This window comes from Suillus discolor, assembly GCF_016758755.1.
Source record: "Suillus discolor strain FC423 chromosome Unknown F5147scaffold_14, whole genome shotgun sequence".
NCBI lineage: Eukaryota > Fungi > Basidiomycota > Agaricomycetes > Boletales > Suillaceae > Suillus > Suillus discolor.
Genome location: NW_024541261.1, coordinates 321,665 through 342,149, shown reverse-complemented (window position 1 = coordinate 342,149; position 20,485 = coordinate 321,665). Strand labels below are relative to the sequence as shown.

General features: G+C 49.6%; 5 protein-coding genes across 5 annotated transcripts; all 5 read left to right on the top strand.

Annotated features, from left to right (window-relative positions):
- Positions 1-727: 727 nt before the first annotated feature.
- F5147DRAFT_545510 (uncharacterized protein) lies at positions 728-1,063 on the top strand (the record flags this gene model as incomplete). Its single annotated transcript, XM_041430320.1, has 1 exon — positions 728-1,063. A coding segment is annotated over one exon (336 nt), but the record flags the coding sequence as incomplete, so codon positions are not given.
- A 302-nt stretch (positions 1,064-1,365) lies between these two features.
- Positions 1,366-11,232, top strand: F5147DRAFT_608982 (uncharacterized protein). The gene is made up of 8 exons (XM_041432398.1): positions 1,366-1,844; positions 1,905-4,948; positions 4,999-5,073; positions 5,132-5,313; positions 5,452-7,771; positions 7,822-9,763; positions 9,815-11,067; positions 11,116-11,232. Exons 1-7 carry the CDS (start codon positions 1,556-1,558, stop codon positions 11,062-11,064), a joined length of 9,102 nt encoding a protein of 3,033 aa, XP_041295427.1. The 5' UTR covers positions 1,366-1,555; the 3' UTR covers positions 11,065-11,067; positions 11,116-11,232.
- Positions 11,233-11,971: 739 nt separating this feature from the next.
- Positions 11,972-13,263, top strand: F5147DRAFT_683751 (uncharacterized protein). The gene is made up of 2 exons (XM_041436566.1): positions 11,972-12,495; positions 12,553-13,263. The coding sequence occupies exons 1-2, from the start codon at positions 12,228-12,230 to the stop codon at positions 13,149-13,151; spliced, it is 867 nt and encodes a 288-aa protein (XP_041295426.1). The 5' UTR covers positions 11,972-12,227; the 3' UTR covers positions 13,152-13,263.
- Positions 13,264-13,629: 366 nt separating this feature from the next.
- Positions 13,630-18,294, top strand: F5147DRAFT_759531 (P-loop containing nucleoside triphosphate hydrolase protein). The gene is made up of 20 exons (XM_041440450.1): positions 13,630-13,815; positions 13,890-14,081; positions 14,148-14,231; positions 14,283-14,397; positions 14,453-15,074; positions 15,137-15,193; positions 15,244-15,407; positions 15,481-15,579; positions 15,660-16,021; positions 16,074-16,280; positions 16,332-16,440; positions 16,497-16,593; positions 16,645-16,780; positions 16,826-16,908; positions 16,962-17,066; positions 17,115-17,208; positions 17,270-17,581; positions 17,634-17,705; positions 17,762-17,850; positions 17,906-18,294. The coding sequence occupies exons 1-20, from the start codon at positions 13,720-13,722 to the stop codon at positions 18,000-18,002; spliced, it is 3,192 nt and encodes a 1,063-aa protein (XP_041295425.1). The 5' UTR covers positions 13,630-13,719; the 3' UTR covers positions 18,003-18,294.
- Positions 18,295-18,430: 136 nt separating this feature from the next.
- On the top strand, positions 18,431-20,470 carry F5147DRAFT_683746 (uncharacterized protein). Its single transcript, XM_041436565.1, has 5 exons — positions 18,431-18,521; positions 18,579-18,610; positions 18,685-18,943; positions 19,001-19,229; positions 19,287-20,470. Exons 1-5 carry the CDS (start codon positions 18,473-18,475, stop codon positions 20,110-20,112), a joined length of 1,395 nt encoding a protein of 464 aa, XP_041295424.1. The 5' UTR covers positions 18,431-18,472; the 3' UTR covers positions 20,113-20,470.
- Positions 20,471-20,485: the final 15 nt, after the last annotated feature.

The window sequence follows — 20,485 nt, the reverse complement described above, 5'->3', positions numbered from 1 at the left end:
AGGCGTACAGCCTCCATGGATCAGGTACAAGGCCGTCTAGGCCAGGGGCGGGGTCATAGCGCCAGGGGCGGGGTCACAGCGGTCCAGACCACTGTCTTTCTAGGCACGGGCGGCGCACCACTGTGCGGGGATCTAGTAGAGCGGGGGCAGGCGTAGGGAGAGCTGGGGCTCTAGTAGGTGTTACAGATCCCTGTAACATGCAAGGGTAATTTTTTCTTCAATATTAGCGGCTGGTTTTAAACCTTCACTAGGTCCATACGTTGCATCAACACTACTCATATGATGCGCAGAAACCGGCCTACGCACCGTGCCCTTCAGTTTCCATGCCTATCTCCAGGTTGTATGCGCTGGTTTCTAAACATCTCTGGCCGCACTCAACACATGCACGCGTCCCATCCTGTTGCACCTGCTCTGGATCTTCCCCAACCGCAACAGCTTCCATCTCCACCTCAGTCGCCTCCTCCTGATTTCCTGCCACCCCCCCCTGATTTCTCGCCACCCCCTCCTGATTTCTCGCCACCCCCTCCTGATTTCTCGCCTCCCCGACCACCACCTGGTCCAATGGCTGACGATGAGGATCCAGACTCAGAATTCACTGATGCGAGCAAGCGTTACTATCGTACGTATCACTCGCTCCTCAATGGTAAGTACCTTTCAATCTGCGCTTTTCACGTGTTCTGATTCTGACACGCTCTTAGGACGACCATGCACAGCTGACGGCGTGTTTCTGCCCCCTGGCACACCACCAACTCCTGTCCCACCGAAGTCTCCTCACGACTGGAGCCCGTATCGTAACGATATTGAATTTGCAACGGCAGAGTTTGTTTTCAAACAAAGCCATATGTCTAACAAAGCTACAGACTTATTACTTGACTTAATGGCTGCGCAGCTGTTGAAACACGACGACCACCCTCCATTCGCGGATCACAAGGATTTGCACAAGGTCATCGACACCACACAACTTGGCAATGTCACTTGGCAATGTCTCTCGATTCAATACACAGGGGAACGCCCTGAACATGATGCTCCTCCGTGGATGGACAGAGAATACGAGGTCTGGTACAGAGACCATTCGCAAATGTTCGAGGAGTAGTTATTCATAGTAAAATTTTATCTACTTGTAATCTACGACACACTTTAGTCTTCCTTGCTTTTGGCGCTTGTTGCACTTGTGGGCACTTGTGAATCACACATTTACTTGTGAGTGCTTGTGAAAGAAAAATGACAAGTGCATAAGAATAATAAGCGGCAACATGTTGAAGATTTTCGTGACAAGTGGCGAAAAAGGACGCTAAGGAGTTTGTGAATTTACTGATGTATGAGCAATTTTTGTGATGTGACTTACTGTATATGCCTAGCCTAAGATGTCTCATCCACATCAGCCAAAAAAGCTTAGCGCAGATCAATGCACGAGGGCACGAGGCATTCCGTTTGCGTTCCCTTGTGCTTCTTATAATCTACCTCCTGCTTTCAATCCCCACCACAGACCGTCCAACTTCAGAGTTCTTACTAAACTTGCACCATATATCGCGAATCAAGCTCAAGGCTACTTCACATGTCTGTCGCCTCAGAATCCTCCCAGACTGATGTCTTGGAATATATCATCACCCACATCTGTTGTCCCATCAAATTACCGCAGCACAGCGATTATACTGTCGATAATGATCGCGCCCTCCTTGATCTCGTGCTAGGGTCGGCTCGCAACTTTGTGAGTTCGTTGCCCAACCATGATAAGGAGCAGTGGGCTCCTTTATTGAAGATGCTGGAGAGTCTTACCATCACGACTTCTTCTTCCCTGATCGGGGAAGTTGTCGAGTCACAAGTAAAATCCATGGAAGCAGGAGGTATACACATAGTAGTGTTGGCGCTGGCAAAAATTGACACATTACAAAATTTCTTTGTAGATGTTCTCGCATATCTGATTCGGGAGCAAAATGCTGCTGTAGTGCTTCGCAGGCTGGACATGAAAACCATCTTTGAATCCTTCGAAGTTTCGCCACCGGCATATGCTGTCATGGAGGCAAAAGGGAAGCTCTTGTGTTCGTATCCGGGACCTGCGATCGCTATATCAAACTTAGTGGTGGATAACCCTACCTTTCCCCCCGAGCTGGTGAACTTTCTTTCGCACATGAGTTCTGACGGATTAGATCCTGCAGTCCTCAAAGGAGAGACTGCAAATCCTCACTATATCACCCGACTTCTTACTGATATCCTTTGCGCATTTGGCGAGCCGGCCAACATCCCTCGTATTCGAAAACGTATAGGCGATGATGTGTTACAGTCTAACGCCAAGCTCCCTTGGCGAAGGTCATCCCTCTGGCTTGTCATAAGGGTTGTATTGCAGACATCTCTCGAGCGCACAAGCCTTGGACGAAACAGTTACAAGGCTTTCATGGCTTCTCTCCTGACCGACCTTGTGTCCAGAGCGCTTGAGGAGGATATCTCGAGTGATCTACTTTACTCCATGTCCAATAAAGTTAGTCGTCGCTTGGTCAAGCTTCAGGCCGAAGACGAATTCTTAGCAATCGCGATGCACAAAGCTACGGAAGATATCAAAGACCGACTGGAGCTGCGCTGGAAGAATGTTCAGGCGGCTCAGTCGGTTTCTTCTCAGTGGGATGCCTCGGAGATACATAAAATCAGAGACACCAGACTCTCTTTGACCGAAAGCAAGGAATACATCATCTCTATCCTCCATGCTGCCCATGCTACCCCGGATGCTACCCATGACCAACTTCCTGCGCCAGAATTTCAGCCTCATCATCACCCACGAGGCACTATTAAGGACTTCCTTGGTCCTGACGCCAATTTCTTCGAGAGCGCTTATACCGACGACCCCTTTGTAACACTTTCGGATTTCGAATGTGCCATTGAGCAGGACATTGATGGCTGGGTGAACCATGTCATGAACATGGATGCTGCTGACATCGATGCCGCTTGCATGGCCATTCAAGCGCGCGCTAAAGGTTATTCCACCAGAGCACAACAGTGCTATTCCGGAAATCCTGAGAATATATCCACCATGCTGCTCACACTGTTCGAACTCTGGGTCGCACTTGATAAACTGGTTGTCAAGTCAATCCCTCTCCTCCTGGAGTACTCTCCGGAGGTTCCAGTTGCCACATTCAATCGCCTTCTCCTTCAAAAAGCTGCCGCCATAGAGCGACTCAGAGTTCTTCAATGCTATGTTGCCAGGCGTCACACCCCCAATGCGCTCTCGGTCTTCTCAGATGGTGCAGAAATGCACACGTTCGCAGTTCGTTACTATCACCAATCCAAGGAGCTGCAGTCATACAAGCAGCGCATTACAGATGATGCAGATGCAGAGCGTAAAAAACGAATCGCAGACCTTCATAACAAAAGCGACAGATTCCAGCGTCTCACAGATGAAATTGACGCCCTATCGTGCGACTACTTCATGTACTCGGGAGGTTTGGTCCAACATGAACATAATTGCCGTCGGTGCAAGAAGCAAAGTGAGAGGGATAACCTTGCTGTTGAAGTCCATGAATGGCCGCTTCCTGAGTCTGTTTACGATGCAGCGGTAGTGGTATTCGAGCTTGCTTCCCCGGTCGCTTTCAAGATGTGGCGATCTTTCACCTTCCACTTTCTTTACCACATATGCACCCCAACTTCACAACAGACTCAAAGTGCGAGGCAGTACATTCTGCTCGCACATTATGCGCCGCTCTCGGGTTATTACACAGAGCATCCCGGTCAACGTATCACACTAGCCTCCATGAACGAGCCCCTCCGGACCTCTCCCAAATCCCTTCCATGTACTGAAAGCGACATCTTCGTCAACAATGTTAACCAGCTGCGTTTCATTCTTTACGATACGACTAGTGGTGTTTGGGCCTCCAATTCTTTTCGACAGACTGACATATCCAACATTTGCACCCACGTGCTGCCGAACGGTCCGTATCATGGACTGCAATATTACCTGTCGGGTACCCAGCACACCTCCAATGAGGTCTTGGCCAACCAGGCCTCATGTCATGCTGAGTTGACGCTTCATGAATTCATCGCTTTTGGGGGCCTTCGTAGTGGCAGCCTTTTGCAATGGATCAACATTCTTCGTGAATTGCGAGCACGCACCCTCACATTTCGCGATCCTGCGGTCCACTTGCTACTGCTCCAGGCTAGTTGGCAGGTAGGAAAGCTTTCAGCCGACGGGTCTAGGGCATGGCACAACGAACTGAAAACCTCAGAGTTCGGATACGCCCTTATTGATGAGCTCCAAAGCTTGAAAGTCAGCGTGGAAGCAAATTGGCTGGAGGGCACAACAATGTCGACAATCTCCGTGCTGGCATCCCGCCTTCTTTCATCAGCAAAAGATTCCAGGGTCATCGATAAATTACACGAGTTACTGCGAGCTGTCCGAAATACAACTTTCAAATGGGTACAAGAGCTATCCGAATCTGATGATGAAGACAAAACGTCTATCTCCAAACATCGAGCCCGTGTTTGTGACATGGCAGCAATTTGTCTCAGCACCTATGATGTTGGCCCGGACAACATCGCAGCACTCCTCGAATCACCACAGGACTTGGAGATCCTGGTGTACTGCTCTGTTACAGTGAGGGATAACGTGCCACTGGATCTTCGCACTCTCCCGATAATTTCAAGGTTACTTCTTGAACGCAACCGCCGGCTGTCACACTTCTTAGAGGCCTATTTCCGACAATATGTGGAAGACGACCAAGAAGGTCTTGATAGGGCAATGGAGCATATTTGGCCTGCATACCAGCGCCACACGCGCTGGGAAGTACTTGAATCTCCAAACTCTCGGTGGCTTAGATGTGAAACAGCGCCTCTTGACGATTCATCCCGCCAAATCATTCATCTTGATATGTTGACGGCAAACCTATTGGTTGACGGCAAGCCATTAGCCAGGCTGCCAGATTACTTTTTGCGGCATCCTAGCTACATCACCCTCTTCGGTCGTGTGAGTTTTCTGCCTTGCTAGTTTTCCAGACGTCTCATATTACCGAGTAGCAAGTGTTTGATGTTTTTCCCACAAAGATCTCCGGCATGGAATTTATTGCCAAGGCCGTTGTGCATCGCTTCAAAGTGAGTTGGTATTGTCCAACTTGAAGGACAAGAGCCAAGCTTAGGCGTCCTTTTGCAGATATTTTTTGGGATGCGCAACGGGGACATTGTCATTCAGTCGCAATGTGAGAATGAAGACCTCCTTGAGCTGGTACCTCCGGGGAAACTTACGCTGGACATCCCCGTACTACTGGTCAAAGATCACGTGCATTGGCTCAACCTACGCACTCGTGTAATCGAATTTCGTCCAATGGAGAGCCTGTGGGAGCCTTCTGACGACAACTGGGTGTTAGAATTCACAGAGGATGGGCAGTCAGTCGCTCGGCAGGGGCCGCAGGGCCAAACAATTCTGTTTGACATTCGGAGTCACACTTTCAGCATGATAGCACACACGCTGAGCCCACTTGAAAACTTCCAATACCTCATTGTCACTTGCAGCATGGATGTAGTCAAGGTCGATCTCCCTCGGTTTGGACTCTCTTTCTTTATAGACAAGGATGGAGAATTGCATTCACGGAACCAGAGAGGCATGGTTGTCGATAAAAATCAATCCACTGGTACAATGCTTGGACTTGTGAACCAGCTCGTTTTACGCCCAAAAGATCGACAAACTTACAGCGATCGCCGTGTCATCATTCCCCAAGGGGATGTAGTAGTGGAGCCCAGCGGTCACCATATCCAGGTCACCATCCATATTGATCCTGATCATGCTCGCCTTCCCTACCACTGTTACACCATTGACACGGAACTCTGCCGCCTGACGGGAAATGTTGGTCTCACGAATAAACTTTACAAGGTGTACTTGCACGCCGTGTGCAGTGCCCATGTTCCAGATCCGTTGACTCGACGCACTGGTTTGGAGGAAGCCATGTATTTGCTGCAATCTGCTGCATGTTTTTCCTTCATGAAGCTGGACCCATTCGAATGCAAGCTTCTAGCTTGGATAGGTTCCTTGACCGTTGATCGGACATGGTCCATTGCCAGCGGGAGGTCACAGAACGTCCACTGGCAAAGTGGCTTATCATCTTATGTCCAAAGTTGCGCATTCTACCATGCTGCCAGGGACATAGTCCAATATGCACGGAAGCTGCAGGTGCTCAGCGAAACACCGGTTCCAGTTTGTCCAAAATTTCCAGCACGCGATGAGTCCCTCCTGGAACGCGCTTCTCAGCGGTCCACTTTCCTTTACTCCCATGATTCAGTCAATTCTTTCTATCCCAGAAAATCGTCGAGCAGTGAATATACTTCCAGGGATGTTTATTGGTGTTCAACCAATGATCAAAATGCGTTTGATTGTGCACGCATGGTGCGCGACTGGAGGATCACGCTTGAGCCGTGCCAAGCGCTCTATGACATATTCGTTCAATGGAAAGAAATTTCTGGGAGAACAAACAATTTACTATCCCTTCGATACGACGGAGAGTGGTTGAAGCCTGACTTGGCCGAGATATGGATGACCGTCTACCAACTTTGCTGTGACGCAGACCGAGAGACTCACACATTCCAACTCGCTTTCACGTTACCAGCCATGGCTTATTCCTCTCCGGACAATATGAAATTTGCCACAACCATGCTCGCGTTTGCGGTTATTCCCGAGTTCCGTGCAATCCACTCCCCCACATATAACATATACGACCTTTCTTTTGGGATCAAACCCCTTGAACAGGATCTCTGCTACCATATCTCTTCCCATACCACCTTCCCCAACAGTCCCGAGGCGTTGTGGTCTAGTTACAACGGCGAGTCATCCCACGACTTTAATATTCGGCGACAAAAACACTTCCAATCTGAGTGTCTACGTGAACAGAAGTTGGCGGTCAGTATCCTTCTTGATTCTTGGCCTTGCGATTCCGTCCCTGCAAATGCTCTGCAGTGTCTAAGCCACTCCCGATACAACAAGCTTGCCCTTAGCGCCGTCCTTGCAAAGCAATACTCGAACTGCTATCGCAACCGGTGTCTGAAGGTATATCTAAATCGTGTGCGGACTGTGCTTGTTGACGTGGGGCTGAATTCCATGCCCTCCATCAAGCAATCGTACACATTCACCCCGAGCAATTCAGATGTTATATCAGTCACCACCGCCGTTCCCACTGAAGACTTATTCAGAAAGCCTGCGCCAGTCATCAAATTACTACCTGACCCTCTCAAACAGAGTGACGCTTTACTAAGCAACAGATCCTCTGGCAGCGGGCTCGATTCATCTCCATTAGAGGATGTCATCTCCAGGTTTTCACGACGTCGATTGGACCAGTTCGGTGTCCGCTATGCCGAAGATCTAGAAGACAGCAGAATCGATCTAGAGAACGAACAATCACTCGTTGTACCGGATCCAACCCGCTGGACAGTCAACATGTTGCAATATCATCATGTGTGGTGCAATAGGCTCTATAATAATGCTTTTCGCAGATTGGAAGAGCATCTAGCTCCCGTGGGTTTGGCGGAGGAGAGTTTATTCAATTCTGGGCAATGGCCGCGCATTACCATTACATTTCTTCTCGGTCTCCTCGCCTCTACGTCAAAAACACCTCTCTGTGACTCATGGAAAGCCCCTTTGACCAGTTTCGTCCATATTCTTCTTCGACTACAAAAATCACAACGACTTCTGAAGTTAAAGCTAGCAGCTGGTGTGGACAATGGAGAATTTCTGAAGGAGCTGATGAACGACGGTCACCTAGTAGTGGATGATACACAGACATATTTGGACTGGCTTCTAATTCAGGTATTCGATGGTTGACAACGATTGATATGATTGATCACTAACGGTACTAGGCAGATAATCGATTTCTTATCCGTCCCATTCAAGCTAGCGTTGCGATGGAGATGATTTCCCCAAGCTCAGGCAACAATACCGCCCTGCAGCTTCATATGGGGGAAGGAAAATCTTCCGTAATCGTACCTGTTTGTTGTGCTGCACTAGCAGATCGCAGCAATCTGGTACGGGTCGTCGTGCTAAAGCCTTTGGTTGTTCAGATGTTCCGGTTGCTCGTGGAACGGATCGGCGGCCTTACCAACAGGCGAATTTTCTACCTGCCATTCTCGCGTTCGTTGCACATTACTTCCAATCATGCAAGCATCATCCAGTCACTATTTGAAGAGTGCAAAGCCATTGGCGGTATTCTTGTCACGCAACCAGACCATATCCTCTCTTTCAAGTTGATGACTGTGGAGCAACAGCTTCCGCCCACAAATGCGGTTGGGCAATCCTCAGCAGAGCTGGCCGTGCCCCTGCTGAATACTCAGCGGTGGCTTGATAAGCACGCTCGTGACATACTGGACGAGAGTGATGAACTACTGCATGTCCGCTTCCAACTCGTCTACACTATGGGCGACCAACAGCACTTGGAAGGTTATCCTGATCGATGGACCACAACCCAACAGGTGATGACCCTTGTGGCAAAACATGCTCGCCTCCTTCACCAAGAATTTCCTCTTGGAGTAGAGTTCCAGCCAGGCGTTACCGGCACCTTCCCCCTCAGAGTCCTGGACGCTTGCGCAGCCGAAAGATTGATCAAGCTGGTTTGTGACGACATTCTTGACAGTAACCTTCCAAATTTCGCATTCGGACATGTGCCACGTCATATGAAAGACTCCATCCGTGAGTATTTTACCCTCTCGACTATTGGCCCACAGCTTCTTCACAATGTCCGGAACTACTGCGCTGGGTCCAATCTGTGGAATGGACTACTGCTCATTCGAGGACTTCTCGCACACGGTATACTGATATACACGCTGAAGGACCGGCGATGGCGCGTAGATTACGGCCTGGATCCTCAGCGCACAATGCTTGCCGTGCCTTACCGTGCTAAGGATGTTCCCTCATCTCGGGCAGAATTTGGACATCCAGATATTGCAGTCGCACTCACATGTCTTTCATACTACTACGAAGGCCTCACTGAGAAACAGGTCGCCCTCTGCTTCCGCCAGCTACTCAAGCAAGACAATCCCGCATTGGAATATGAGACGTGGACAAAGGGGTTACCTTCAGATTTGCTTCCAGACAACCTGAAAACCCTCAATGGAATCAATGTGGAGTCCACTGAACAGTTTACCAGTTGTTTGGTACCTCTCTTCGAGCGAAAAAAGGCCGTCGTAGACTTCTTCTTGGCTCAGTTCGTCTTTCCAAAGGAAGCCAAGGAGTTTCCACACAAGTTATCTTGCTCTGCCTGGGATCTCGCAGAGCGAAAGTTTTCCGGGTTGCCTACCACAGGCTTCAGTGGAACAAACGACCTTCGCTACTTGCTACCCACCACCATAGCGCAGCATTCACTAGACCACCAGCGCGGTACGAACGCTAGAGTCCTGAGTCACCTTTTGCAGCAAGAGAATGATCATTATGATCGGCTTGCTTCTGGTGGAAGCGCTAGAGAGCTTCTTAATATCATCACGAAGAAGTCGCCTGAAATCCGTGTCTTGCTCGACGTGGGTGCGCAAGTACTTGACCTGCAGAATGACGAGGTGGCGAAGTTGTGGCTGGAGATCAATCAAGATGCCCAAGCGGCAATCTATTTCAACAGGCACGATGAGCTTGTGGTGCGCACTCGGGATCATGTTGTAGAACTATTCTCCGCATCTTCCTTTGCTCAGCAAGTGGATCAGTGTGTATTGTATCTGGACGATGAACACACCAGAGGAACAGACGTGAAGTTGCCTAGCGGATTTCGCGCAGCTGTTACATTAGGGCCAAAGGTCACCAAGGATCGCCTTGTCCAAGGTGAGGACCCAATGTATCCGTTCATTATGACGTTCAATAACATATTACCAGGTTGCATGCGTATGAGAAAGCTTGGCTACCGTGACGGTCACTCAGTCATGTTCTTCGCACCTCCAGACATAGATCGCAGCATACGAGCTGTGAATAACAAGAGTAATGGAGATATTCATGTGTCGGATATCCTCGTGTGGGCGATGACTGAAACGTGCTCGGACATCGAACATCGCGCTTCACAATGGCTTCAGCATGGAGTAGATTTCCAATCTCGCCACAGTGCATGGTCATCGTTCTTATCCGGCGATATTGAACCCGCCAAACTCACCCGTTCGTGGCTACAGCCAGAGGCCAAGCAATTGGAAGAGCTATACGCTCCAGCTCTTACGGACGCATCTTCACAGGCGTCACAAGACGAAGATCTTCTGGAGAGATGCAGGAGCCTCGGATTAGGCATTTCGCCTGACAACCGCCTAGACGAAGAGCAAGAGAGAGAAGTGTTACATGAGATTGAGCGCGAGAGCGAGGTGGAGAGACCACCACCAGTGTCGGCTGCTACCCATAGCATTGACGAGGATGTCAGGTCCTTCATCCGAACAGGCTCCATTCCGGATGGATCGCATGTGTTCACTGCTGTTTTCGACACCCTCGCTACAACTTCTGCTGCTTTCTCAGGGCGCCAGCCGTGGTCACGGGACGTGTTTGCCTCGAGGGATTTTACCACAACCGTTCTGACGGAAGAAAAAACGGACAACTACACACGCCCAGTCAACTGGATTCTTTCAAGTACAGCATCCCGCGCGCAGGTGCTAGTCATTGTCAGCCCCTTCGAGGCTAACGTTTTATTACCTGACATTCGAGCAAGTAAGCAAGTTCGTTTGCACATCTATACACCTCGCGTCACCAAGATGATGAAGTCATGCGACGACTTGCGCCTTTACATCACCCCATCAAATCCCGCGCGATGGAATCCAGATGACACCCTTATCCGTCAGCTCAACGTCTTTGCTGGACAACTATACTTTCCTCAACAGCGCGCATACCTGAAATTGTGTCGCCTCTTGGGGCTTTACACTGGAGATCTCAAATATCAGGGTGTCACTGAGATTCAAAGTGATGGATTTATCAAACTGGAGCATCGGCCTCGTGCTGAGGATTCCCTCAACACCTTCCAACAATCGCCTGTCCCCATGTTGAAAGCACTTTTTGGTATCCGCCGCAAGGGAATGGGGTACTTGCCTACGCACATCGGAAAGCTATTGAATGCTCGATATTTGACGAGCGAGGACTTCCAAGAGACAGCTTGATCGGTAAGTTACAGTTCTTTTGTATGCAAATGCTCATTGACGCACGTGCAGCCACCCCATAGTAGTACTCAGCATGAACTTTTTTCGTATCCATTATCTTGCAGGTCTTCCAAACTACATGACTTTCATCACTGCATCATATTTCCTTCAGATTTTGTATAGTATTTGGCTGAAAAGTTAACATTGATCCAAGTACGAGCACACCAATATTATGTCAAGCTGTATTATCAGGGAGTAGCCCTCCATCTTTATCACGAATACTTTGGTGCCATGGAGAGATTGCACAAGACGAGACTGGCGAGAATCTGTTTGAGCTGCTTCAACTAAAAAGGCGTCGGCAATCCTAGAACAAACCTACCTGAGGCCTCCTTTCGCATCACACTTCCCACCCTCGCTTTCGATCCCCTTCATCATCTTTTGCTCCCGCCTCACTTTTTAATCACAGGTGAAGTATCTTTGCGTTGCAGTACGGGTGGACAAAATGCTCACCACGTCTCCTTTGAAGTTATCGGGAGCCTGCTGCCTGCCACATATTGTGGATCTATCTCCAGAATCTTCACTTCCATGTTTGCCTGCGCCAGAGTTAAATGAGGTAAGGAAGGACACGACGACCACTCCGTTCCATCCAAATTATGCCCTTCTTCTTTCACCGTCGATGGATTTGGAATTTTGGATAGCAAAAGGTTTGCAGATGCTGTCACGTTAGAAATTAAAATAGTTCTGATTGAAGAATGCGAACATACAATTTGGTCCTCATGAAGGGACTGTTTGTTGATATTGGAAGATAATGAGATTGACTTGCGATGGTAGGATGTAGTACAGGCTTATAACATGGAAGTTCAAGACTTATTCCAGACAGAGGCACGAGTTTAAATTAGTCACGTGATGCTGCGCACTGCTAAGCAATGCTCCGTGGCGGTACAGGGCGGTACTCGGAGGTTAGGCCTTTAAGCATAAGGAAGGTCACGGTATGATAGGCCCATGCTGTTCTTTGACTATCCATCGCCTCTTCAACCAAATCAGCCTAAATTTGATCAACCTTCTTCTGCCTAGGCTACACTTTAAATCACCGCACACTGCTCTCACAGCAGACTGCACTGCTTCCGGAGACCAGAATAACTCCATTTGTGTATAAAACCAGAGGCGCATCCGCAGACATCATTATGGTCATTGTCGAGGAGAAGTGCATGGAATCTGTTCCACCCCCTCCTTATTTCCCTAATGCCAGCACTCTACCCCCACCCCCTTTCCCTGGTGAACATCGTGGAGCAGCGAAGCCATCTGACCTACCTCCCCACCTATTATTGAAGATCGTGTATATGACGTTTCCGCAAACGCCTGGGGTTGATGAGGGAAAGATCGAACGGCAGAGAAAGACACTTTGTTGGCTCTCCACACAACTTCGGTCGGTTAATCGCTCATTTTACATTGGTATGTGCTGTTCAAGTCCTTTGACCATGACGGCCGGAACTCACCTTGCCAGCGAAGCGTGTGAGCATGTGCTGCGCTCCACATATTTACCCGCATACAATTCGATGATACGCCCTCCCTACTCATCCGATCCATTCCCATTTTCTTCCTCGGCTTCTACTTCCTCTTGTGATACTATGCAACGAGAGACCAAAGTTCTTGACCTTTTCATCGCACTCAAGGTCCACGAAGATGTTATGGTCGATGACTCATCGCTTCACCTCGAGCGAGAGGATTCGTTCAAAGACCTTTTCGACCTTATGCAACCACGCAGCCGGCTAGAAGACCTCGTTCGACACTACGGTGTCCGCGAGGGAGTTGTCCATACAAACCCATATGGAGTGAACGCCTCGTCTTCATCATCCAGCGTGTTCAGGGTGAATAATAGCGGAATTGGATCTGCGAGCACGAGCAAATGGACATCAGACCTTGCGCCAGTACCATTCAGCGCGCTGTCTATTTCGTTCTCGCCAAGGCGGGTTGGCCTCGTTCTAACAGCTTCAGGTAGGAAACGGACAATTGTGGATGTAGCACGGACGAGAGATGAGAAGCTAGAGGTTACCGCAAAGAAACTTGCGGGGCAACTAAAGGTTTGGCTCAGCGATGGTTCGAGATAATCTAGTGGTGTCATTTAGTTTCAGAGTCCTTTCTTTCAGTGCTTGTTGATAGCACGTGGACTTTTTAAAGTGCACTGCAGTTCTCCAAGAATGAAGTTGTGCGTTTCAGGCATGCAACGTTCTAAAAGTACCTGACATGATAAGGCCGAGGGGTACTTTTGCTGAGTTCTGACACACCTATAGGGATCAGTAGGGGTCCACACGATATTGAACCTTCCGAGACTGCGAGACTATCCAAGTTTCAAATTTCAGACCCTGAGGTTGATAAAACACAGTGGCAGTGGCTGAGTGGCCACACCCTGAAGCTTCATTTGGGTGCCCGGTTCCTCCGAGCCGGCTTGAGGAACTCAGTTATCAAATCAAGCGCTTTATGAATTCTGCACATACGATGGTTGTCGAGTCGGTCCAACTTGCCGACGTCAGCTGATCTGTCTAGAAATGTCCAAACTGGTCCCGCTTTGGTTCTAAGCTTATTGCACCTACTAGTAGTCTAGTAGCAGTGTAGCACGCACGTCTCGTGTCTGTATATGCACAGTAATACTCAAGAGTCAATTGATCGTCTAAAAAAATGCCCCGACGCGCAAAGGTGCATTTTGTATCACTGAAATCATCCCTAGTCAATCTCCCAATATCAGTTTACGGTCCCCTTCTCGAGAGACAAATTGTATGTTCACATTGTTTCTTCGTCTCATACTTTGACTCTGACTTCGGTTGGAACTATCCTGGTTACTATTGCAGCGTCCGCAAACCCTTGCTGTCCACTTGAAGCCCACCGATGGCGAGGGAAGAGAGGTGTATGTTGGCTGGACCGGCATGGCTTCTGCATCATCCCTCGCCTCATTCAACTCTACCGCAGGCGAACGTGGAATAGAAACCCTAGAGATAGATCCTCAGTACGCAGCAGGCTTGGGCTTCAAAGAAGGAGATGTGGTGCGTTCTTTATTCTCGCGCACAGTTATTCCTTCCTCCGGCTGATGGTGTAGCTTGAATCGGCAGGTGGAATTAGGATTGTTATATGACCTCCCATACGCAAAGACAGTGAGCACTGAGCCCCTCAGTGCAGATGACTGGGACGTAGTGGTAGGTCTTGACATCCCGGCCGACTAGCTGGCCTGACCCCACCTATGCCAGGAACTACATGCAGCACACGTTGAAGGTACTCTTCTCTCCCAAGTGCGAGTCGCGAATGTCGGACAAGAGATCAATGTTTGGGTGCTCGGGCGGACGAGAGTACGACTAAGAATCGGTGTGTGCCATCATAATATCTTGGTATCCCCTACTGATCTTCCCTTAATCGCAAGTCTCGCTCGACACGTCTGTGACCGCGGCGCTGCTCACAACCGATACTGAGGTCAGCATTGCCCCTAAGTCGCACAGGAAATCCAAAGCAGAAACAAAATCATCATCTCCAACGAGCTTAGAGCGCGGAACCGTTGTGTCGACGCAGGACAAACCCTCGTATCCATCCGAAATCCTCCGAGTGCTCCCTGCGCGCCTTGTCAACTTTCCCGAAACGACCAATCTACGCGACGCCAAAACGCGCGCATACATTCATCCTTACACTCTATCGCTGCTTACAGGGACTCAGTACATCCCGTTCGACCCAAATCCTAATCCTCCACGTTCGGGATGGTGGTGTGCGCATGCACGTTGGCTGGAGCCGCCCAAGGATCCGACGGATATCATAAACTCCGGTACTAGAAAAAATGCCAGCATCAAACCAAGTGCTGAAGCTGAGCAGGAGGATGGCGAAGCAAAGATACTGCACCCAGGGTCGAACAGAGTGCTGGGAGCAAAGGATGATGAAGGGAACGGAAAGGACGGGTGGGAAGTGTGGCTGGGAATCTCTGATTCCGTTATGGAGACCCATGTGATGTTTGTCGGTGAAGTGAAGGGTGGGGTCGGGGACTGGGATCTCGTTCGGTGCGTTGCTTTCTTTTCTTGTATGTAATTCCACCACCATCACTAATATAGTGACTTTGTAGGATATCGCTCACAGGTGCCCGTGAGCAAGGGCCCACAATCAATGGAAAACTCGATGAGTACGTTCGTACATTCCCTTCGGTGCGATCTCAGTTGATTATTCCGTTAGTCCTGCGTCCGCATCATCCTCGCCTTCAGCTTCGGTAGCGATCTCACCAGAACTAGTGACATCATCGCTTCGTCTATCAGGTGTCTCTAATATTCTCGAAGACATGACAAAGACTTGCGTCGCGACCTACGCCGTACATGCGCGCAAAGATGTTGTTCAGGGAGGTATGTGTGAAGGATTTTGTTTGCAGCGCATTCTGATGGATTTTCGAATCTCGCGTGTTCACATGTATCGCAGTCCCTGGTATTTTAATAACAGGCCGTCAGGGAATGGGCAAGACATCAGTTGCGAAGGAGATCGCGCGCAGACTGGAAGCAGATGAGCGCGTATATGCTTGTGAGTGTGATATCTTGTGCTCTAATACTTTTTTGGTCTAACCATTTTTGTTGCTACTCGAAACCGTCGATATCAATCAGCCGTACATTATATCGACTTCTCCCCGCTCGCATCCAAGCCCGCTCAGACCCTCGGTGCACTCTTTCGCCACCTCTTTGTGCTAGCACGATGGCACAGCCCCTCCGTCCTTGTCTTCGACAACCTCGACAAAGTCTGTGCTGCAGAGGTCGAGCACGCGGATTCTTTCCGCCAGCGACATATAACGGAGCTCTTCCTCATGCAATATAGCTCCAACGCACGTCTTGCACCATCCAATTTCCGTGGTATCGTGCTCCTCGCCACAGCAGAAAGCCAGACTAGCGTGCACTCGCTACTACACACGCTGCATGTCTTTAAGGATGTCGCTTCCATTCCTCCGCCGGGAAGGGAGGCACGGAAGGAGGTGGGTTCCTCTTTCATTATTGGTACCTTTTGAGTAGAAACGACTTGAACAGATTCTCGCTAGTCTTGTGTCACGTCGGCTTTCCATGGCCAAGGAGCCACTATCATTTGTTGTCGATGAATCCGACCCACCTGAGTACACTCGACTCGCAGTAGGGACGGAGGGCTATTCTCCTGTAGACCTGCGCGACCTTGTCACACGGACGATACAGGTCGCCGTTGGGCGGGCAGTGTCAGAAGTGGGCGTAGGCGTTGAGAAGGTGAGCATCACCTAATGCGCGTGTTTCACTATTTGACAATGGTTCGGTAAGGTCACACTTTCGGCGAACGATTTTGTAGAGGCCCAAGAGGGATTTGTGCCTCTCTCACTGAGGGATGTGCCCTTACAAAAGTCGGACGTTGAGTGGGCTGACATTGGCGGTGCGTGTTTCCCTTTGAGAATATCTATAGTTGGTCCATTAATTGTGGCGGTGCAGGCTTAAAGGACACCAAGCTCGCATTGAGAGAAACCCTAGAATGGCCGACGAAGTATGCTCAATTGTTCAAGCAGTCTCCGCTGCGGTTGAGATCTGGGTGCGTTTATAATACTCTCTGTTGTGGATGCGATTTACGGAGGGAATGCAGGCTACTATTGTACGGCTATCCTGGCTGTGGAAAAACACTACTTGCGTCAGCCGTCGCGAAAGAGTGTGGGCTGAACTTCATCAGCATCAAGGGCCCAGAGCTGTTGAATAAATATATCGGACAGAGTGAAAAATCAGTGCGTATATATGATCTTTCTCAAGAAAACACTCACTCTGTTTAGGTGAGAGATATTTTCGATCGTGCATCGGCTGCAAAACCCTGTGTACTCTTTTTCGACGAGTTTGACTCCATTGCACCAAAGAGGCAAGTTTATGTTTATGTACTCTATCTGCTATATCCATAAATGTTGTCTGCAGAGGACACGACAGCACGGGCGTGACGGACCGTGTGGTGAATCAGATGCTAACCCAGATGGATGGTGCCGAGGGGCTCGATGGAGTCTATGTTCTCGCTGCAACGAGGTGGGTTATGTCCATTACCACATTGTCCGATTGTTGATCTTCCGCAAGTCGACCAGACCTCATCGACTCCGCACTACTTCGTCCCGGTCGGCTTGATAAATCGTTGCTATGCGACCTGCCTGGTATCGAGGACCGAAAAGATGTCAGTGCCCCACCGTGTTTCATATACCACAATCTTGACATTGTCTTGTGCACCTGTTCAGATTTTGGTTGCAGTATCCCGGAAGCTAACGCTCGCACCCTCTGTGGACTTTGATCAACTTGCAAGTATCACTGAGGGCTTCTCGGGTGCGGATTTACAGGCCCTCGTGTACAACGCGCATCTAGAAGTAGTGCATGCTGCTATAGATGCTGAGAAGGCGGATGGTGATGGTGGAGGTGATGTCGAGGCGGGTCGGAGGAGGGTAGGCGTGGGGCTGACTGATGATGTCCCGGTGAAGTATGTGGTGCTGGGCGCTGGGAAGGATGCAGCAAAAGCTGCGTCTAAGGAAGACGAAACAAAAATGCAACGACGAGTAAGAAACTCGTGCTGGCACAGATGGATCTTTACGACTGATATATTTCTAGCTGCAACAAATTAAGGCTTCGAAGTCTGGGGGGACGGAGGAGGACAGTAGGGCTGTTGTGACGCCCAAGAAGGTCTGTATTTTTTCTCTTCTCGTATATATCCTTCTAATGACTGCTGTTTTCTGTAGCACGAGATCTCTCAAGAGCATCTATTGAAAGTACTTAAAACGACCAGGCCGTCTGTTTCGCGTGAGGAACAGGTAAGGCTGGGGAGAATGTGAGCGTCTTCTTTTCCACCAAGTGTCAATATTTATTCATCATGGGCAAACTAGATATCGAGAGTTCGTGTCAGATCGAGGTGGCGGCGAGAAGACATTCCCAACACCGGGCGGTGATAGCCGAGTGGGGAGTCGAGCGTCACTGGGATGATGGGCACTGTACTCAGATGCTGCATGTTGAGTCCTGAGTCTTATGGGTATCCAACACAGGATCCGAACCTTGAGTGCAGCTCGAGATCGTCCTGACTTCTTTCACGGTCACATGAAAAGCATTATTTATTGCCTCAAAACTTCAACCGAGTCTTTCGTAGACCTTATGATAGAAACGGTCATTTCCTTTTACATCAGGACTCAGGCCCAGGAGTAGGCTAAAGTACACTAAATGTTAAACGTGGGTAATACCTAGGACCCAGTTTATAAATGTGCTCGTGCGTGTCACTCTACAATTTGTTTTGTCTAGATAAGACATTAAGGATTCCCGGGCCTGCTGTAACTGCAAGCCCGAGTGCCGGCACAGCCCCTGGTTTCCGGGTCTCGGGACCCCGAAACGCGGCAGCTGTGCTTTATTCACAACCAACACGATCTCACATACAGAACTCGTTGAATTTTTTTACAAGTAGAATGGGCCCAGCGAAGAAATCCCAGAGACGTGCTAAAGCGCCATTACCATGTACGTCGATCTTGATAACAACAATTGATGATGATTTGTTAATATTGCTAACCCTAGTGAGGTCCCGCACAACAAGATCCAAGGGTAGAGTGAGTGTTACGCATGTCATCCATGCATGCTACTCACGTTTTATCTCCTCATTTCATTCTTATATTCCACACAGCCTATAACAGATCCAGAACAGAACACTCAGCTTCTTACGGAGCAACTTCGCTCGCAGGGTCTCTACGCTGCACAAACAGTGGGCGATGGCAATTGCCTATTTCGGGCTCTCTGCGATCAATTCTATGGCTCGCCGTCGCAGCACCTCCAGCTGCGCCAAGATATATGTGACTGGATCGAGGGCCATGCCCAGCGCTATCAACCCTTTTGTGAGGATGAACGTGGACTAAGCGCCCATTTGCGGTGCATGCGAGAACAAGGTGTGCCAGGGCTTGCCCTCCCGATTTCTTCCTGTGCAGCGTTGTGACGCGCTATAGGCACTTATGGCGCGCACCTTGAACTTTCTGCATTCGCGCACTTTGCGCGAAGGAATGTCAAGGTTATCCAGCCTGGATTGGTATACGTCATCGAGTGGAAGGCGGGTGCCGAGAGCGAGGACCAGTCCTCATCTCAAGATAACGAACGAGATGCGCGGAGGAAAAAGAGGCAGCAGCAGCGCGACGAGATGAACGATTCGCAGGAGTCGGAGGGGACGATATACGTGGCGTCAGTCATCATTTCCCCTGGCATGTCTATTGGCTACGCGCTAACCTGCCTTTCTAGATATCATGACTGGGAACATTTTTCTTCGATACGAAACTTGAGAGGGCCGCACGCTGGTCTTCCCGAGGTTTGCGAGCTACCCGCCGATGCAGTACCGCCTGCCGCTTCGCCCGCCAAGAAGAAAGCAGTTCCCCGGAGCAAAGCCAAATCTGATCTCAAGAGTTTTCCCAAGAATAATCCAATCGACAATGTTAAATCGAATCGTGAAAATACACCACCAACACCTGCACATGTCCCACTCCCCATATCCCGCTCACCCTCACCCCTTTCTTCCACTGGTTCCTTGAACATCGAGGTGGACTCACTACTTCCCGTACCCGGTCAGCCGACCGGTCCCCATCAGTCTTTTACATCGAGTATCAGAACTCATCGGTCACCTAAGCGTTCTTTCGACGAATCGTCTGGATCGTCGACATCTGACGCGATTTCTAAGCGGACGCGAACACGAACCTCACGACGCTCGCCCTCTCGCACACCCTTGAGTCAAGTCAGGGCAGATGATGACATGGATGACTCAACACCTGACCTCTCCACCCCCGGCTCCTCCGCAGAATCCAGCCGTTCATCATCTGCCGCTTCATCTCCGCTTCCTAGCACCCCTCCCGCATGCAATACGCCGCCTCCCGAAACCCAGAAACCCCTTACTCGACGCCAGCGCAAGGCACTCGGTCTTCCAAAGTCACGTACTGCATATATGAGCGCAGGAAAGATTGTCATTCCTGGCGGGAAATTCAAGAAAGCTTCCAAAGCGGCTGACGATGAGGAATGGCAGAAGAATGGCACCGGGCGGCTTGATGTGCGCGGGTTTCGCGAGCTCAAGATCTAGCCTTCATGCATCATCAAACTCTTCGCCACGAATCTGCACGCATATTTTTACGCCCCTTCATCTAGAACATTGGTCATATCCACGCAGTGATACCCAACACATCATAATTTGCATTCCATCATATCACTCTCCCATTCACGAATATGTTTACGACAGTCCTGGTGACCTGGTGCGGTGTTATTTCTATGTTAGTGTGCCATGTACGAGCACTTGGAGACTTCATAGAAGTTCGGACTCCATCTGCACGACTGTATTTTAGCGAGTTGCATACGTAAGCTGAATGTTATTATTACGCTTACAGTCATTTGCGTATTGGTGTACTCTAGAGAAAGATAACCCGCGCGAGAAGCATTTTGGCAACTGTATTAAAACG